The sequence below is a fragment of the Nicotiana tabacum genome, chromosome 7 (genome assembly GCF_000715075.1).
Source record: "Nicotiana tabacum cultivar K326 chromosome 7, ASM71507v2, whole genome shotgun sequence".
Taxonomy (NCBI): domain Eukaryota; kingdom Viridiplantae; phylum Streptophyta; class Magnoliopsida; order Solanales; family Solanaceae; genus Nicotiana; species Nicotiana tabacum.
In genome coordinates this window covers 145,830,519-145,849,922 of record NC_134086.1, presented here as the reverse complement: position 1 = coordinate 145,849,922, position 19,404 = coordinate 145,830,519, and the positions used below count along the sequence as shown (strand labels likewise).

The window sequence follows — 19,404 nt, the reverse complement described above, 5'->3', positions numbered from 1 at the left end:
AATAGTTATATAATAAAGTGATTGGTAACTTGTACTATTAGAAATCAGTATCAGTATAAACTGTAACTTTGTAAGTATAATAGAAAATTTTATTATGCCGTCTATAATTTTTCTAGAATGCATGAAAAGCAAGTCATTTACTCTTTCTTTTGAAACGTGCCGCTATTTCAACAAAGATTATGATGTACATTGATCAAAATGACAAGTAATTACTGTTACAAATTTGGACTAGAGATTTATTTATTGACATGAATTATTTGATAATTGCGATATATATATATATACACGTGGCAAAAAGAGGTTGGAGTGTATGTTATCTATGCGATAAAAAATACTCTAACTTGTAGAGTTATAAATTCACGACATTCGAGTAAATAGAAAATACAAGATGATCAAGAAAAACTTCTTTTAATAGTTGATCGAAGAAGTCGACGAACAGGTGTCGTGGTGTAGTTGGTTATCACGTCAGCCTACCACATGAAGGTCTCCGGTTCGAGTCCGAGAGATGCCAATTTTTTAATGATCAATCAATAATATTTTCTTTTTCTCCATCAATTTCTTTATCAATTCCTACTGTCAGTTTCCATTTTAACCAACTGTTTTATCACTCAGTCAACTGATGTTTTATTCTAATTTTGGCGGCACAAACCAGTATTCACTAAGGCTGTCGGTGGCGATTGTGTTGCTGATCTGCCCTTTTCTCCGGCAGTAGCAGCTGCAATTATTATAGTAATGGAAAAGAGGTACAATCAAAGAAGCCGAGCCAAAGCAGACTTGGCTGCTACATTACGGAAATCGTGGTATCATTTAAGGTTATCGGTACGACATCCGGCTAGGGTTCCGACGTGGGATGCAATCGTGCTCACGGCGGCGAGCCCTGAACAAGCTCAGCTCTATGAATGGCAGCTCAAGCGAGCCAAACGCATGGGTCGCATCGCTGATTCCACTGTCACCCTCGCTGTTCCCGATCCACATGGCCAGCGAATCGGTTCTGGTGCTGCCACTCTTCATGCTATTTTACAACTTGCCGAATATTACCAACAGCTTGCTCTCAATTCTCAGGTTTCTATTTTATCACATTTTCTTAAATTTTCTTATGTTCACATTTATAGTCTGAGTTTGAGATATTGCAATGCACGTGCATTTACTTTATATATGTAATTTACTGTTTGTCTAGTTCAAACAGGTGAAAATGACTTAGTTCTATTAAGAGAAGTTTTATTTTTGTGTCTCGTACCACTTACACTAGTTGTATCTCACAAATTACAATATCTGGGTCCACTTCTGGGTCACAAATTTTTTGGTCCTTTTTACCTCACAAATTTGTGGACCCAATCTTACACTTATGGGTCCACAAAAATCTGGGTCCACAAAACTGTGAGACAAAAAAGTTGCTGTCAGTTGTACGAGACACAAAATAAAATTTTCCTTCTATTAATGTGTGCTATATAGGGTCAAATCCCTCTATCTACATCGGACGACACTGAATTTAACAGCTAGTACTTCTTTATTACGACGACAACAACATCCTAGTGAGTTTCCACAAGTGGGTCTGGGGAGGGTAGCGTGTATGCATACCTTACCCTACCCCGGAGAGTAGAGAGTTGTTTCCGAAAGACCATCTGCTCAAGAAGACGAAAAAAGACAATATATCTGTACCATCACCATCAATAGAACCATAGGAATAATAGCAACATCATAAAAACTAGAAAGTAGATGAAAAACAATAATAAAAACCAGTGAATAAGGCCCGATACTATGAAAAATGGAAGAATAGAGTGGACACAACAATAATCGCTAGCAGCCTAGGACAAAACCTTATCAGACCAGCCTCCCATCCGGTACGAAGTAGAAAAATGCTCAACTACCTCCTAACTTACCACCCTAATGCTCGACCTCCACACCTTCCTATCAAGGGTCAAGTCCTCGGAAATCTGAAGCCACGCCATGTCCTGCCTGATCACCTCTTCCCCATACTTCTTAGGCCGCCCTCTCCCTCTTCTCGAACCCGCCAAAGTCTAGTACTTCTTTATTGATAATTTATCACTAATTCTCATTAGTTTGTCTGGTGCAGCATTCACTAATGACATTTGAATAAGAGAGATACTTAGTTATATATTAGTGATGCATCCAAATGCTTTGGTTATCATTGGACATACTCCACCAGTTTTTGCTCACTTTGTCCGACTAATCTCCATGCAGAAACCCTGTCTAATATGGGCTGAGAAAGCTTAATTTAATATAAATCTTGATGCAAGTCATATGAGTCTATGCAAGACAAGCATGCATTTTAAGAATTGGGTGAAATTTATTTTTCATTTGGGAGGATTTTCATGTATCTCCGTTAGATAAAAGAGGGATGAACTGTTCTAGATGTCATTCTTTGAATTCTTTGTGTAAAAAGGGTCTCTAAACCAAGTTCTAATTGCATACTGGTCAAAGATCAGTCATGCAAGTGTTTTCTTGCTAGCTTTGATGGAATGCCATTTATCATCAATCTGCAGGGACTAGGTGTAACTTTGTTAATAAATCACTTGTTTCTCTCTGATACAGTGCGGAAGTTCTGAGAGGAAAGAACCTTCTCCATCATTACTTGACTTGGTTGCCAAAAAACACATCTTATTGCTTCATGCTGGAGGTGATTCTAAAAGGGTACCATGGGCAAATCCTATGGGAAAAGTGTTTCTGCCACTTCCTTACTTGGCAGCTGATGACCAAGATGGGCCAGTTCCCCTGCTCTTTGATCACATCCTAGCAATTGCATCTTGTGCAAGACAAGCTTTTGAAAATGAAGGTTCTTAAACCCTATTTATTCATCAGCATGCATCATCAATATTTTTTAATTTTCTCCAAAAATTATTGATTAATTAGTTTGTATTTTTATATGATAACTTTCGCCCAACATAGTGGGGTATACTCTCTACTTCTTCATGAAACACCATTTTGAGCAGAGTCAAAGAGTTTTTGCAGGTGGGCTACTTACAATGACTGGGGATGTTCTTCCTTGTTTTGATGCCTCAACTATGGTTCTGCCTAAGGATGCATCCTGCTTTGTGACTGTCCCTATTACACTGGACATTGCTTCCAATCATGGTGTTATCGTGGCAGCAAAATCTGGGATTTCAAATGATACCTATTCTATCAACTTGGTGGAGAATCTGCTTCAAAAACCTAGCTTGGAGGAGCTTGTTAGGCACCAAGCTATTCTGGATGATGGTAGAACACTGCTTGATACTGGAATAATAGCAGTTAGAGGTCAAGCATGGCTAAATCTAGTAAAACTTGCCTGTTCAAGCCAATCGATGATCTCAGAACTTCTGGAAAGGAAAAAAGAGGCAAGTCATCATTCATAAGCTGCTTTACTCAACTCTTTTGGATGTCCATGTACCAGAATCTAATAGTAATTTGGAACTTTACTGTTTTCTAAAAAGTATTATACACTTGTTCCAACTAGTTTTTCGTACTAGATATTTGATAATTTCTTTGATGTGCAGTCGTCTTCCTTTTTAACCCTAAAGCACACTTTTCTTACTTCTTCATATATCTTTTCCAGTTTAAGGCCAAAAGATGGCTTATTGAAATTTTCATTCATCTCTCAGTTAAATGTTTTGTAGTTTTGGCAAAAGCACTTCAAGTAACTGAGTGCAGAGGCATTTGAGTATCTTGTCCTAGGATTATTTCCATATATAGGTGGAAGCGCACTTGATAGGTAGTCTTGGAAGATGCAATAACAGAGGCTCCAATGCAGCATGAACATTTGTCCTCCCTCAAGCGTGGTTTTTATTTCAGCCTGTAACCTGACAAAGGTTTAATATAGCATGAAATTTGCTCTCCCTCTAACTTGCTTTTCGTTTCCTCCATCTCTGATGTTATCTTAGCTCGCTACGACTTTTGCGATTTCATCCTGTATATTGAGCTATGTTGGCGGACTCTCTCCAAAATACTGCCGCACCCGTGTCATCCTCAAAAATACACTACTTTTAGAGGATCCGACATGCACTCGGCGATATTTTTGGAGAGTCCGAGCAACATAGATATTGAGCCTGAGAGTGCTCATCACTCCAAGCTGTGACTTCTCTTTTCGTTTTTCATTTTTTTTTCAGTTCTCTATTTTGACTTTTGTCATATTGCTTAATTTATAAGCTGCTTCCCTAATCCGGATGCTAATAGATATAACCATTTTAGCAATTTCAGCAATATATATGGGTAGGTTTTGTTACTTCTCATTTAATCATAAGTTTAACATACCTTACTTCTACTTTGTTTTGGCAGAGTGAAAAGAAACTGTTACTTCCACTTATTGGAAGTCAACATTTGGTTTTGTTATTTACATTCAAGTGGTCCTTGATCTATGTCATTGAGTTACTTTTTTTACTTCTGTAAATTGGGCAGATGAGTTTGTATGAAGACCTTGTAGCCGCTTGGGTACCAGCGAAGCACGAATGGTTGCGATCCCGCCCGTTGGGTGATGAACTTGTCAACAGATTGGGAGAAGAAAAGATGTTCAGCTATTGTGCTTGTAGGTTGAATGTTGTTACCTGTGTGATGATGTTAGTAATATCCTAAGTCATCGCAAATTTCCAAGTCTGCTTCTTCGTTTTTCTATAATTTTTCAATTCAGTCTTAAAAATATTATTTAGTTCTAACCATAATTTGAATCTATTGAAATATTACGAAAATACAAGTTGTCGGTTGATTAAGAGACTGTCTTAATGAAATCCCTTAATCATGTAGTGACTTTAGTTGAATAGGAATATCCAAGTCTTAAAATTCTGAATGTATGGGACTGCTTATGCAGCTTAAAACCGATTCATAAGTGACTGTTAAGTGGACCTATAATACTATAGATTTTGGGATATATGATTTAGATATTCTCTAGAGGATTTTCGTTGAACTAAACTTGCTTAAAGAATTATGGATCAAAACATTATTGCTCGAATAAAAGATCTATTATTGCACTCTATGGAAACCTTAAGCGTGCTGTTACAATGCTTGTGGTACATGCAATGATTTCTAGAACTAAATAAGTCTTCCTTTCTTGGGTTTGATGCAGGTGATCTGTTATTCTTACATTTTGGAACATCTAGTGAAGTTCTGGATCACATGAGTGAAGCTGGTGCTGGACTTGTTGGTCGAAGGCACCTGTGTTCTATTCCAGCAACCAATGTCTCTGATATTGCTGCCTCGGCTATTATCCTTTCCAGTAAAATTGAGCCTGGAGTCTCTATTGGAGAAGACTCTCTCATTTATGATTCCTCCATTTCAGCCGGTATACAGATTGGTTCCCAGTCTATTGTTGTTGGTGTTAATGTGTCAGCAGACTTTGATATGACAGCAAAGGTTTCATTTAGATTTATGCTTCCGGATCGTCACTGCTTTTGGGAGGTCCCTTTAGTGGGACGCACTGAGAGAGTTATTGTGTACTGTGGTCTCCATGATAACCCAAAGATTCCACTCTCAAATGGGACCTTTTGTGGGAAACCCTGGAGGAAGGTCTTAGATGATCTAGGCATTCAAGATAATGATCTGTGGACTGCAGAAAAAACTCAGGAAAAGTGCTTGTGGAATGCCAAAATATTCCCTATTCTTCCGTACTTTGAAATGCTCACCTTGGCATCATGGTTAATGGGCTTGGACAACCAAAGAAATGAAACCCTGCTTTCCTCATGGAAACAGTCCCAGCGGATCAGTTTGGAGGAGTTGCATAAATCAATTGACTTTCCACACCTGTGTTCAGGTTCCAGTAATCATCAGGCAGATTTAGCTTCTGGGATTGTCAATGCTTGTCTTAACTTTGGCTCACTTGGCCGCAACATAAGTCAGTTGTGCGAAGAAATTCTTCAAAAGGAATCAACCGGAGTTGAAGTCTGCAAAGGATTTCTATCCCACTGCCCTAACCTTCAAGCTCAAAATTCGGCAATTCTTCCTAAGAGTAGGGCATTACAAGTTCATGTTGATCTTCTACGAGCATGCGGCAACAAAGAGATGGCACTTGAAACTGAGCAAAAAGTATGGGCTGCTGTTGCTGATGAAACTGCTTCTGCTGTGAGATATGGGTTCAAAGGTAAAAATGCCATGTCGGAATTCGTTTTGAAGATTGACCAACTAAATCCAAGAATATATCTCTCGTATGATCTGCTATTTATTTTTTCTTGATCTACCTTACCATCTGGTGCTGTTTTGGTTTTGGCAGGATAGTCTCTGGTGCTCCTTTTTCTTTTCCTCTATTCTTTTGTTTGCTTTCTTTATTGCGATGCTTTACACATATGGTGTAAATGCAATTTCTTAATGATATGCCATTTCTTTATCAGAAAACCTATCAGGGTCTTCCAGCTGGCCCTCCATTGCAGCAAATCCTGATAATACTAATGGTTGTTGCGGTGGATCTTCCCACCATAGGATGGTGAAGATTGAACTACCAGTTCGAGTGGATTTTGTTGGGGGTTGGAGTGATACACCCCCTTGGAGTCTAGAGCGTGCTGGTTGTGTTCTGAACATGGCAATAACATTGGAAGATTCTCTTCCTATTGGCACAATCATAGAGACAGAGAAAGGGGCTGGGATATTTATTAGTGATGACATTGGAAACCAGTTAAGTATTGAAGATCTATCGTCCGTTGCACTTCCATTTGAAAGCAATGATCCATTTCGTCTAGTAAAATGTGCATTGCTTGTTGCCAACATTATCCATGAAAAGACCCTTCAATCAGCGGGTTTGCGAATCAGGACATGGGCCAATGTTCCTAGGGGTAGTGGCTTGGGAACTTCTAGCATCTTAGCAGCAGCCGTTGTTAAAGGTCTGCTGCGTATTACTGATGGAGATGAAAGTAATGAAAATGTTACAAGACTTGTTTTAGTCCTAGAACAGCTCATGGGCACAGGAGGTGGTTGGCAGGATCAAATTGGAGGTTTATATGCTGGCATTAAATTTACTTCAAGTTTCCCGGGAATACCGCTGCGGCTTCAAGTCATTCCCCTCTTGGCTTCTCCTCAGTTAATAAAGGAGTTGCAGCAACGGCTTCTTGTAGTTTTCACTGGTCAAGTAAGTTGTTACTGTAACTAAATTCATTGGACTTGTCTGCTATTGCTTTCTGTATCTTTTTCCTGTGGTGATTGTTTTGATTCCTGATGTTCTGATTGTGCCCACTGTGTTTTTTACATTTTCATACTAGTTATGATTTTCCAAGTTTTAATTTTTTGGACCATTTCTCCGTTCGTTCGTGTCACCCTTGCACAGGGATCATGCTAATCTTGTCTATATCTGTCCAATTTTATCATATACCTGAAGGGACCTCAGATTTTGTTGATCTTCCGGTGCTTGCATGATTTCTCTTGAGCTTGGTTCATTTATAGTTTGAGTTTAACAAAATACTTGGATCCTTCTTATTCTCTCCCTCTCTCCCTTTGTGCTTTGGTGGGGGGCCTTCAAGCCACTATTGCTTTCCTTTATTCTGAGTGCCTACTGCTCTCCTTCTCCTTGAAACGAATGTTTGAGGAAAAACTGTGAACTGCATGAGATAATTATTATAAGATCTTAAATCTTAAGTAATTAGGTATAGGTTACTGTTAATTTTCTTTTGAAGTTTATTTCTACATTTGTTGGCTTGTTACTGGTGCAGTCCAGTAGTCTAGGAGGTTTTAGTTTCAGTGACTACATTTCTAATTGTGCTCATCGAAGGGTAGCCTTGAGATGCTCTTTTTGGGTAGAGACTGGTGGTTAATTCACGTCCGAGTTTACGCCAACTGCAAACCAACTAACTTTGTTCAAGAATTTATCAATTCCAGCTGTTGACAATGTATATGCAGGTCCGACTTGCACACCAAGTGCTGCATAAGGTGGTTACTCGTTATCTTAGACGAGACAACCTGCTTGTATCGAGCATCAAGCGCCTTACCGAACTAGCAAAGATTGCAAGAGAAGCTTTAATGAATTGCGACATTGATGCCCTTGGAGACATAATGTTGGAGGCATGGAGATTGCATCAGGAGCTGGATCCTTTCTGCAGCAATGAGTTTGTTGATAAGCTTTTCGCATTTTCTGATCGCTATTGCTGTGGTTACAAGCTTGTAGGTGCAGGTGGTGGGGGTTTCGCCTTGCTATTGGCAAAAAGTGCTGAGTCAGCTGAGGAACTGAGACGTTCACTCGCGAATAGTTCTGATTTTGACGTGAAAGTCTATGGTTGGAAAATCTTCTTGGAGAACTAGCTGAAGTTATTCCATCAATCAATTACTAGTACAATACTCATTCTTTGACACTATTCATATATGTATATTTGAGGATGTATACACGTATTCTTTTTTTTCAACATCCTTGTACCAGTCTCTATGGGTAGAATTGACAGAGAAAGATCCAAATATGAAAGTTAATAGTCAGTATGTCTGCGCATGTACTGTGTAACTTTCTGACAGTATATTTCTAGATTTCATAAATTTACAAGGCCTACCGTTTTTCAATCAGGTATTATAGTTTACCCAGGCTCAGACATTATGTGTTTGATTTATCTTAGATAATAAAAACTGGACTTTTCTTGGAACGAAAATTGTTGCTGTAATGACACAAAGTACATTTCTAGTTCTAATTAAAGAACTCAAAAGAGTGAAGTAAGAATAAGGAATCAACTAATATGGTTGACCTGCAATGCAAGTAATGGGATTTCATTTTTGTTTGCTGGAATAATGGTCTGTATCATCCATGATTAACTTATGTTTGGTGCTTTCCCCCAAAAGTAAGGCAATCATTTAGTTTTCTTTGTCTACTTTATAATCTTAGATATTATTCTTGGCGTGTCTAAGGGGCAAAAAGAATTACATTTGCTGCCGTCTCTGGTTACAAACTTGAAAAGGTCATTCCCTAAGAATATGATACTCCTCTTTGCATTTATGGAAATTTCACTTGGATCTTCCGTGACTTTTGACAATTATAGACCCTGTAGCCTTTACATTGACCATATATCCAGTTTATCCATTTGATATTGGTCACTATCAAATGGATTTTCAATAATCAGGTCCTTCCTTTAAATATTTTGAATGGAGAGAGGAGTGGTGATTTTTATGGATGAGTAAATAGGATTTAGGAAAATATTTCATAATAGTTCTCTTGAATATAAATGTTGAATTAAAAAGTAAAATTATAGATTCATAATCTATGGGAAAAATAACCAGTTGATTCATCATGTCTAAATTAACTCTAATCATCAATATTGAACATTAGTACAAAAAATACTTCTAACTTTTTTAGGCTGTGATTTAACATCTATTTTTCTGAGTTATGATTTTGACTTTATTTTTAACATTTTCTTCACTTGATCACGAATTTTTATCATAAAAATTAAAGTATTTTATTTTAATATTCAAAGTGATAGGAGTAAAAGGTTTTAAAAAAGACACCTAACTTGGTAAGGTTAATTGAGATTATTTCCTCTTCCCTGGACTATACTATAATCCGTTATCTCTGCTAGGGGTGGGCATATATCGGGTAAAACCGATAACCCGAACCGTTAATTCTTTATTGGGTTATCGGTATTGGGTTATTGGGTTAACGGTTCGGTAACGGGTTAAAATTTTTTTTTATTGGGTTATCGGTTCGGGCTCGGTTTGCATTTTTGTTATTGGGTAAAAACCGATAACCCAATAAGAATGATATAATTTACTAATTTACCCTTAAGTATATACTAGGGTTATTCATTTTCCTAATTCCCTCTTCAGTCTTTAGTCTTCAGTCGTTTGTCTCTCAGGTCTCATTCTTGTTTCCGTCGTAGCCCCCAAGAGTCAAGACGCAAGACTCACCACCAGTTCTCCGCCAGACATCAGTAGATACTGCACAGAAGTGGGAGCGTGCTTTTGTTAAGAAACAACAAAAGTTGGCAGTTTACACGTTCTGGCAGTTTGATTTCTTTGTTTTATATATTGCAATTTTTTTTAGTTATTTTATGTTATCGGGTAAACCGATAACCGAACCGATAACGATATATAACCGATTAACCGATAATCAATAACCAATATCTTATCGGTTTGGTTATCGGGTTATGATATTTGTAAACCGATAACCGATAGGCAAAACCGATAATGTTCAAAACCGAACCGAACCGACCGATGCCCACCCCTAATCTCTGCCCTGCCCCTTCACATTTGCTCTACAGTTAGATAGATAGAGAGAGGGAGGGAGGGAGGGAGAGAGAGGGCCCCACAAGAAAAAGAACATGCAACGTCATAATCATCATTGATTTTATTTGTTCCATATATTTAGTAACGGTTGTTGAGTAGATTCTGCAGTGAACCAATCACCTTCTACCACGTCATTTTATCTCCATTTGTTTAAAGAAACCATGAAATGAGTCCATTTCTTTGATTAATCAATTTCTTTTTGTAGTGGGGGCTGGCCTGGAATTGTTAAAGATTGCAACTTTATTCCAAGTACATTTGCATTCTGGTTCTGGAGAAGAGAGAAGTACTGGACTCTGGAGGAGTAAAAGGAAGAGAGGGAGAAGATGGGTTTGCTGACGAACAGAGTGGAGAGAAGTGAGATCAAAGCAGGAGACCATATCTACACTTACCGAGCTGTCTTTGCTTATTCTCACCATGGTAATTATTCGCTAATTCCTCAATTCCTAGCCCACATAAAGAAGATATTAATGAGAATTTTGCATGTCTGGGTCGTGTCTTCCATTTTCATTTCATCACTTTTGGCCCAAAATTTATGATCTTGATCGATGCATATTAGAAAGCTGAAATGTGGGTTCTTCTGAATTACTACAATTTATCTACTATTTGGTTGCCTTCTTCTTTTGCCCTTGCATTCTGAAAATTGCTGCTGTGTAAAGTTTGAGTCTTTTAGTCCTCCGATTTCATCCTAAGTTATTGTTTTTGTAATTTCTGCTTTCATTTCTTTTTCTTTTAAACCTTTGATTAATTGATTTGGTTCTGAACACAATATTTGTCTTTTCGCAATGATTTTCAACTTTCTCCTATGTGTTTGAGATTATTTAATCAAGTATTTGCTTTTATTTACTTCCATTTGTTAATTTGCTCCTCCCTTGTTTGACCCTCAAATTGTGTAGAAATTTCCTGCATTAGAAAAAAAACACTTTTTTGTGCCTGAGCAATAAATAGCTTATTCAATAAATGGGGGTTCATATTTGTATATGGCTTCAATAATGTCCATTTGCTTTATCTAGGATTTAAGCTATGCTCAATAACAGGGAAAGTAGGTAGGCTAATTAAAGTAATGCTGATAAACTTCTGAGAGGCCATTTTACCTGATAAACTCAACTAGTCTAAACTTCTCTGTTTCACTCGAACATAGCGGGATGACATTGATCAAATTAGACTAAAATAGGCATCGAAGGTGTTGCTTACCATCAGCCAGTTCTCTAATCACTGAATTTCCACAACAACAAACCCAGTATATTCCCACAAGTGGGGTCTGGTTCTCTAATCACTGAGTCATCCTATCAAAATCACGTCTACCCTGATGTTGCATTCAGAGTTTTCTTTTATATATAGATGGGCTTATCTATTTTACAGTTAAAATCTTGACGTCTTAAATGTACTTGGTTCAACTCTTAAACACCTCAAGACTTCTTGAGCCTTGATTCATGTTAAATGGTAAGCCTCTTTTTCATGTGGACATAAATCCGGTCTCTGCAGGCTCCTTTCTTATGAATTTTCTTCACTGACTGATATCTTTTCATGGTGTGATTATTAGGGGATTAAAAGGCAGCAGTAGAACTCTTAAAGCTGGCTTTGCATGCCATCTATACCTTATGACAATAATAACTGGGAAAGCTAATTATACCTAGACACACTAAGAGACCCTGTAATATCATGTGTATGGAAGTACTTCACCCTCATCAAACTGTTTAAAATGTTCAAACTGGATACATTGATCTTGGTTGATCTGGAAAAATGGCCTTCCAAAAGAGAAACAAATATTTTCCTATGAATCAACTGTGGTTACTAAGACATACAAGTCATTGTTGAGTCACTGCTGGTTCATACTTCATCTTGATCCAATTTATCATACTATTTGAAATAGTGTTAAATGGTGAGTTTCATTTCTCTTCCCAAAAACAAGTAAATAGACAGTCACCATATTTCACAAGTCTTCGCTTCTAAGCAATTTGCTGTGATAGGTATTTTTGTTGGTGGGAGCAAAGTGGTTCATTTTACGCGGGTCGAAAGCTCTTCGGATGCTGCTGATGAAATATCAGGCCTTTCTTCGTCCTGTCCAACCTTTCCTGACTGTGGATTTAGGCTTCCTAACAGTAACGTTGTTCTTTCTTGTCTGAATTGCTTTCTCCGCAATGGTTCACTTTACAGCTTTGAATATGGAGTAAGCCCCTCTTTTTTCCTTGCCAAAGTGCGAGGGGGCACTTGCACTACTGCTGTGTCAGACCCTCCAGAGATGGTTATCCACCGAGCAATGCATCTTCTCCAGAATGGATTTGGGAACTATGATGTGTTCCAAAACAACTGTGAGGACTTTGCGTTGTATTGCAAAACAGGTCTTCTGACACTTGATAGATTGGGAGTTGGAAGAAGTGGACAAGCTTCTTCTGTCGTTGGTGCTCCTTTAGCTGCACTTCTTTCCTCCCCTCTGAAGTTGCTAATTCCTAGTCCTGTTGGCGTGGCCACTGTTACAGCAGGAATGTACTGTATGAGCAGATACGCTACTGACATTGGTGTTCGAAGTGATGTCATAAAAGTTGCAGTCGAAGACTTAGCTGTAAACCTTGGCTGGGGAAGCAGCAATGGAGGGGCAATTGTGGAACATCAGGATTCTAATCACTTACTTGACAGGTGACATCATTCTCATGGTATTGCATATAAAATGCTACTGATGTTGTACTTATCAATTTGGGATAATTAGTCTAGTTCACTTCTTATCATAAGCATTCTGGTCCAGGAACTGCCATTTGGCTGTCCATGTGTGCCACCATAATGATCCTATTGTACATTGAAAGTAAGTTATTGGTGTTAGTTTGTTATCCTGCATACTAATATATGTCTTTACATTTTCTTAGCAAGTCATTCTAATTATGGAGCCAAACTTTTGGTACATAATAGCTGAAAATATGGACTTGTTACAGAATACAGATTATCCTTCCCCTGCCACACCTCCCTCCCATTGTTGAGCCTTTCCTTTAATGATTGGCGAAATCATTTACTTATTTGAATTTGGTGGGTATTCTTTCCAAAGCTAAATCCAGCAAGAACTCTGCTGGATTCATGGCAATTTCTGGGATGAAAAGAGAAGAAAAGTATTCCATGGACTTCCTGGCTTTCCTGTAGTAGAAGGATAACCTTCTGATATCGACAACAAACTTTTCAGACCTCTGCTCTATCTATCATGAATGTTCATTCTGGTTACCAACAGATTTTCCTTATCAAAGAATTTCTATGTAACATCATTTCTAGGTACAGACAGTTTTACCTCATGATATTCCCTATTATTTAATTTTGATGAGTGAGGTCACTGTGAATGTTTTGGTCGAAAATACATAAGAGTTCAGATCATTCTACCTGTTTCAAGCTAGAGTTGACAGGCCTTCTGGCCACGAGCCAGAAATGCATAAAGCATAGGTACATAAAATGTCTACGGTTAAATTTTGCTTAGTTATAGCTGCCAAGTGGAAAAAAAAAAATCAACTGCAGCTCAGCAGCTGTGTTTCTGGCACATAATTTCTAAAGTTTGACATCTAATTAGGCCATTGGCTTTTGGGTCCTGCCACCAAGGAGTGAGTTCCAATTTGCTAAAGCAAGAGAAAGAGTTGCAGTAACAATTAGGTTTGGTGATCTTGGAATGCACTTGGCAGTACGGTGCATGCTGCTGCCGTGCAGTTTAATTGCCTTAGAGATCTATATATTCTCTCGTTCATTTTTTTTCTCAATCTCAAGAAGAATAAGAGGCTGAACTTTCATTTATGTTCTCATAACATGGAATTAGGTTATTCAAACTCTAAGGGGTCGTTTGGTTGGAATACGATTTATACCGGTATAAGTTATGCGGTATAAGTTATATTGGGATAAGTTATGCTGGGATTAGTTATGCTGGGATTGTTGTTTATTAATTGTTTGGTATGTTGTATTAAGAATGACAATTGCATAATTTCTAAGAAAAAGGTATAAGTTATACCGGTGCTAATTACCCCACCTTCTATAAGGTATAAGTTATCCCAGTGTTAATTTTAACACTGGGATAACTTATACCTAGTTTGCCAACCAAACAGATTATTAAGGTGATATTAAATTTTTATACCACCCTTATACCTTCGTATACCTCATACCAAACGACCCCTAATAGTAATGGTAATACCATGACAGATTTGCGTGGAGGAACAAACTTAAATAGCTTAGTTAATCTTTGTTGTATCATTTGTAATTTTACTAACTAGTTAAACTTACATAAAAGCATTGTGTCAAAAAAAGTTCAGAATATATAAAAACATGGTTCTTTATCCTCTGCGCTTATTTCAAGAGTAGAAAAATGGAGGAAAAGACAGAGAGAAATGTAGCAAAAGAGAAGGAGAAACAAACTAAAGTTCACCCTATTCCTCAAAAGTCCCGAGTATAGTAATGAAAGCTATCTCTTTTCTGTACAATATGCAGTTTACAATAATAGATTTCTCATAAAAGTGAAAGCCTGTCAGCTATTGGGAAGAAACCCCACCATGTTCGATTCATCCTATAATGGTAACTCAGACTTTTTGAAGAGTCGTCATTGTTACTTCATGTTCATTACCATCATTTTCATTTAGCTTTGTTTGAGTTTGTTTGGACTTCTTGCTGCTTTCATCTCTGAATTTTGCCTGGCTTGCCAATTCATTGACCTCCTTCACAATCCCTTCTATTCTTGATGCTATTTCTATAAGCAGTGATGTTAGAGTGGCCATTTGAACAATTTCCATGAGTGATAGCGCAGTAGGTTTCAAGATAGACTCTTCTGTACCATTAGGTGCCTCTTCAGTTTTGGGATCTGGGGGTGGTATATGCTGGTAACTTGAGAGTGTCTTGAGGGCATTTTGAAGGCCTTCTACCGAAGAATTCATTTCATCAACAAGTATATCTAGCTTTGTTGAATTTGTCATCGTTTTTAACATACTCGACAGCTCTTTTAGCACTTTAGAGGAGCTAGTACCTAATCTCATGCAGACGTCGTTGAGAGGCTTCTTAAGGAACTCAGGAGTCTGTGGCCACAAGCAAAAACAAAAATGATATAACCTCAATTACTATCTTTGCAGAAAATACATCAGCAAGACTTGTTCAGAAAGCTAGAATTTTTTGAATAGGAGTGCTTCTTTTTACCTCAGTATTGGAGTTAATGCCACCATAGAGAGTCTCAATGCAATAGGCACAGCTTCTCATTGAAGCTCCAATCTTGAGGTACTGTTTCCATGGATGTCGGAAATTGAATTTTCCATGTGCTGGTTCCCATCTGGCAAAATTGGCCTGTAATACCAGAGGTAAGAGTTTTATCTTTTATTAGCAAACAGGGCAGAGTTTTGATATTACATTCTAGTTCAATAATTATTTGAGAAAGTTGTGACCAACCATGGCTTCTTCAGCAGCCTTAGAATTAAGTACACATTTGTAGCCTTGCAATCTCTTACTGGAATCTTTCTCATCTAAATTTTTACTGCCATCTACTCTGAAGTTCTCAGCAGCATATCCTGAGATATTAAAGTTCATAAACTAGTATTAGTTTCTTTGTTCATTGGGAGCATGCACTTGTGATATCATATTATTCAGTTATCAAATGTATATTACCTTCCAAGGAATCAGCAAGTTTTTCAAGGTTAGTGCTAATGAGATGATGCAGCTCAGTACCAGCCCAAACAGGACACAAAATCATGGTAATGAAAAGACAGATGGTGGCCCCAATAGCAATAGTGGAGACCCTTTCATGAGCCAATTCAACCAACTTATCAACGCGATAGCCTGACACTGACACTAAGCTGAAGGTAAGAATGAAGATCATGGCACCATAATCAAATCGCGCTTTTATGGTTGGTATAAATCTAGAAAAGGTTGCTGCAGCAGCTGCAAGGAAGATATGTTTAAAACATGTGAGCAATCCACAACTAGTATAAAGTTCTCATAAACATATGGAGTATAAGAAACTGTTACTTACCTAAGAGAAAAACTGAAGCTTGGAGAATAACAGGCTCAAATCTGTCTCCAGATTGACTTGCAACCCAATGAACACCAATTCCTAGAGATCCGGCTAAACATGTTCCAATAGCTCTATTTACACACTTATATAGTGTAGAACCTGCCATATGGGAATGCAATTTTGACTCCAAATCAATACCATTACCAAAAGTCTTTATGCACTATGAATTAATAAAAAATAAAATAAAAACAAAAAGAAAGATAAATCATAGCGTGACATATGAATACTCACCTACAGTGTACTCAAAAACTACTACAACTGTCATAACTGCCCACATAGCATTCCCTCCAACACCATCATACAAAGGCCTCATGTAATAAAACAGTGACACAATAGAAAGAGCCAATCCTACTTTGAGGCAATGAATAACCTTTTTTGGCTCATTTACAGCTAAATTCCATGCCTTGTCAAAAAACTTCCTGATGTTTGAAACAAGCCCCATTATTAAACTTAACAATCTACATGTTTGCCTTGACTCTGGCACTAAAATTTGCGAAGAGCCACTAGGCATATTGACCCTCCATTCCAAGCTTGCAGCAGACACTTCATTTTCCTTAACCATTTTTGCTCAAACACACACCTTGTCCAAACTTTTCGTTTTTGTCAGGTAAAATGTAAGATCAATTTGGTTAAGGTTTGAGAAAAACTGCTGAGGATAGAGACTTCAAATTACCATGTATTGGAGAATTTCAGCTTTCACAATCAAAGCTGGAAAACTTCATGAGTTGCTAGTCAAGTATGTCATATGCACATATATATACTCATGCTCCAAGATTTGATATTGCACGTTTGTAGGATTGTACGGGGAAACTTTATATTTTAGTTAGGTAAGTTCAGGATTTTTTATTTTAAACAAATAGTGGGCAGGGATTTGATATTCATATCTATTCCTAGTGCTATTTTCTATGAACACAACAGTGTGCCTAAAAACTAACATATCAAATATTAGTGGAACCTAATGTAAAAACGTCATCAGTTGGTTTTTGTTTCATTTGTTTCTCGACTAAGATTATCCTCATATCTTGATTAGGTTATCCTTCATATATAATAAATCCTCCTTTTCCTTCAGATTTCTATATATATGGAGTCATAAATTCTAAACTAAATAAAAGTGGAGTTTATTAAAATTGCAATAATGAGTTCATCCTCAGCTTGCATTTCAATCAAATCCAGATTCCTGTTTTTTCCCTTTAGCTTCTTTCTAATTCTATCATAAGTATAGTGCAATAATCGGTCCACCACAACGAAATGGAAGCCAAGAAATTTTGATTCCATTTAATTTTCTTTGTTGTCCTTCTTATCCTTTATGTTGTACATATGCTATCAATTTTTTTATTTTTTTTTTAAAAAATCCATTTTTTAAATGAGAATTTCCTAATCTTCTTAGCACTTGCACCCTACTGCTGCTATTGGTTTTCTGCTAAGAATCCAAACTAATGGCGTGCATATATTCATAATTAAAATATCGAAATAGTAAAGCAAGAATTCAGTAAAATCTATGAGTGGATAATGAAATTCTGACGTGCAGCAGTTATAGTATGAAAATACATTTGATTTCCCACGCTATTTTTGGTCAAGCCATCTTGATATATTATACCTAGAGTTTGATTATAATTAAATTCTAATAGTTTTAGGAACAACGAGGGAAAAAAACTTTCTGTTCCGCACTAAATACTATCTTTGTGTTTATGCTTTCTCCGACGCATGTCTGCTTAGTGCCACATGTCTAGACAAAATGGAGAGATAGGGGTGACATTAGGAAATCGTCTCAACTTGCCGCTAATCAAAATAAGTAACTAGTCACAACTTGCCCATCCACTAACGAGGTAAAAAAATATTTATATAATTAGGTCACTTATTATAAAATAATTATAGATAAATTTTTTTTTATCTTAGTAACATTAATTGTACGCCAATAAAAATGATAACTAATAAATAATTATAACATATTAAATTATATTGGTAGTGTAAAGAACTTTTATACTGTGTGCTACATAATTTTAAAAATTCAAAAAAAATGGTATAAAAGTAGAACTAAAATGGATTATTTGGAGAATCGTCCTCCAATGACTTTGTAGTAAATAGGTGAAATCATTTCTGCGTAGTTAATACCTGAACTTACGCCTTTCTCTGTGTTGGAAACAACATGACCTAATTCTGCACTACTTAGTACTAGTGCATGCTTTTCTAATTCACATCATCTTTTAATATAAACTCAGTTTTTTCCCAATACATATACCAACAACAACAACAACAACAACAACCCAGTATAATCCCACTTAGTGGGGTCTGGGGAGGGTAGTGTGTACGCAGACCTTACCCCTACCCTAGGGTAGAGAGACTGTTTCCAAATAGACCCCCGGCATCCTTCCCTCCAAGAACTTCCCACCTTGCTCTTGGGGAGACTCGAACTCACAACCTCTCGGTTGGAAGTGGGGGTTGCTTACCATCAGAGCAACCCCTCTTGTCCAATACAGTACGTGAAATGTTTAATTAAAAAGATAAACCGTTTATGATAAACGACTAAGATTTAGCCTAACAGCAAACCCGTCTCCCCAAAACCAAACATCACTGTGATAGGCCTCATTTGTTTGCACTTAATGGAGGTCTGAATCTTAATCATTCAGATCTCAGACATTAAGTACGCTTGTTTTTAAAGTCTGAATCTTAATTATTCAGATCTTAATCATTAAGTGTTTGTTTTTTTACTTCACAAACACTTAATGAGTCTGAATAGGTCTGTATGATTAAGATCTATAACAGAGACTTAATTTCATTAAGATGCTATCACATATTCATTATTAACTGCTGTCACCGCCTACCATTATCAACTACCACCATGCCGCTGCCACCACCATACTCAACCACCACCAGTACCCCCACCACAATCACCTCCACCACCACGCCGCCTCCATCATCCTCAATCATAGCCTCCATTATCGACCATCACCACCTACTATCTCCACCACTCCACCACCATTATTCTCACACACAATCAACACTCATCCGCCTCAACTACCATAACTGACCACCCTATCACTATCAACAACCACAACCGACAATGCCCATCATTATAACCTACCACCAACCACCCATCACCTTCCTCAATCACAACAACTGCCACCACCCGACATTATTAACTATCACCACCCACCACCACCATCCTCAATCATAATTGCCACCACTACCAATCACTGCTAGCTACTAGCATGAACCACCATCATCAACCAAAA

General features: G+C 37.5%; 3 protein-coding genes and 1 non-coding gene across 4 annotated transcripts; 2 read left to right on the top strand and 2 right to left on the bottom strand.

Moving 5' to 3' along the window:
• The first annotated feature begins 485 nt into the window (after window positions 1-485).
• On the top strand, window positions 486-8,454 carry LOC107817245 (bifunctional fucokinase/GDP-fucose pyrophosphorylase). The gene is made up of 7 exons (XM_016643042.2): window positions 486-1,062; window positions 2,554-2,794; window positions 2,971-3,335; window positions 4,393-4,519; window positions 5,054-6,064; window positions 6,312-7,042; window positions 7,807-8,454. The coding sequence occupies exons 1-7, from the start codon at window positions 733-735 to the stop codon at window positions 8,203-8,205; spliced, it is 3,204 nt and encodes a 1,067-aa protein (XP_016498528.1). The 5' UTR covers window positions 486-732; the 3' UTR covers window positions 8,206-8,454.
• On the bottom strand, window positions 7,192-7,299 carry LOC142162510 (U6 spliceosomal RNA). Its single transcript, XR_012693766.1, has one exon. It is a non-coding gene; the product is annotated as a U6 spliceosomal RNA (small nuclear RNA).
• A 1,902-nt stretch (window positions 8,455-10,356) lies between the features above and the next one.
• On the top strand, window positions 10,357-12,996 carry LOC107817246 (protein LEAD-SENSITIVE 1). The gene is made up of 2 exons (XM_016643044.2): window positions 10,357-10,581; window positions 12,132-12,996. Exons 1-2 carry the CDS (start codon window positions 10,488-10,490, stop codon window positions 12,800-12,802), a joined length of 765 nt encoding a protein of 254 aa, XP_016498530.1. The 5' UTR covers window positions 10,357-10,487; the 3' UTR covers window positions 12,803-12,996.
• A 1,524-nt stretch (window positions 12,997-14,520) lies between these two features.
• Window positions 14,521-16,902, bottom strand: LOC107817244 (aluminum-activated malate transporter 10-like). Its single transcript, XM_016643041.2, has 6 exons — window positions 16,403-16,902; window positions 16,130-16,270; window positions 15,766-16,038; window positions 15,550-15,668; window positions 15,304-15,447; window positions 14,521-15,185 (listed from the first exon to the last, which is right to left on the bottom strand). The coding sequence occupies exons 1-6, from the start codon at window positions 16,731-16,733 to the stop codon at window positions 14,697-14,699; spliced, it is 1,497 nt and encodes a 498-aa protein (XP_016498527.1). The 5' UTR covers window positions 16,734-16,902; the 3' UTR covers window positions 14,521-14,696.
• Between the last annotated feature and the right edge of the window lie 2,502 nt (window positions 16,903-19,404).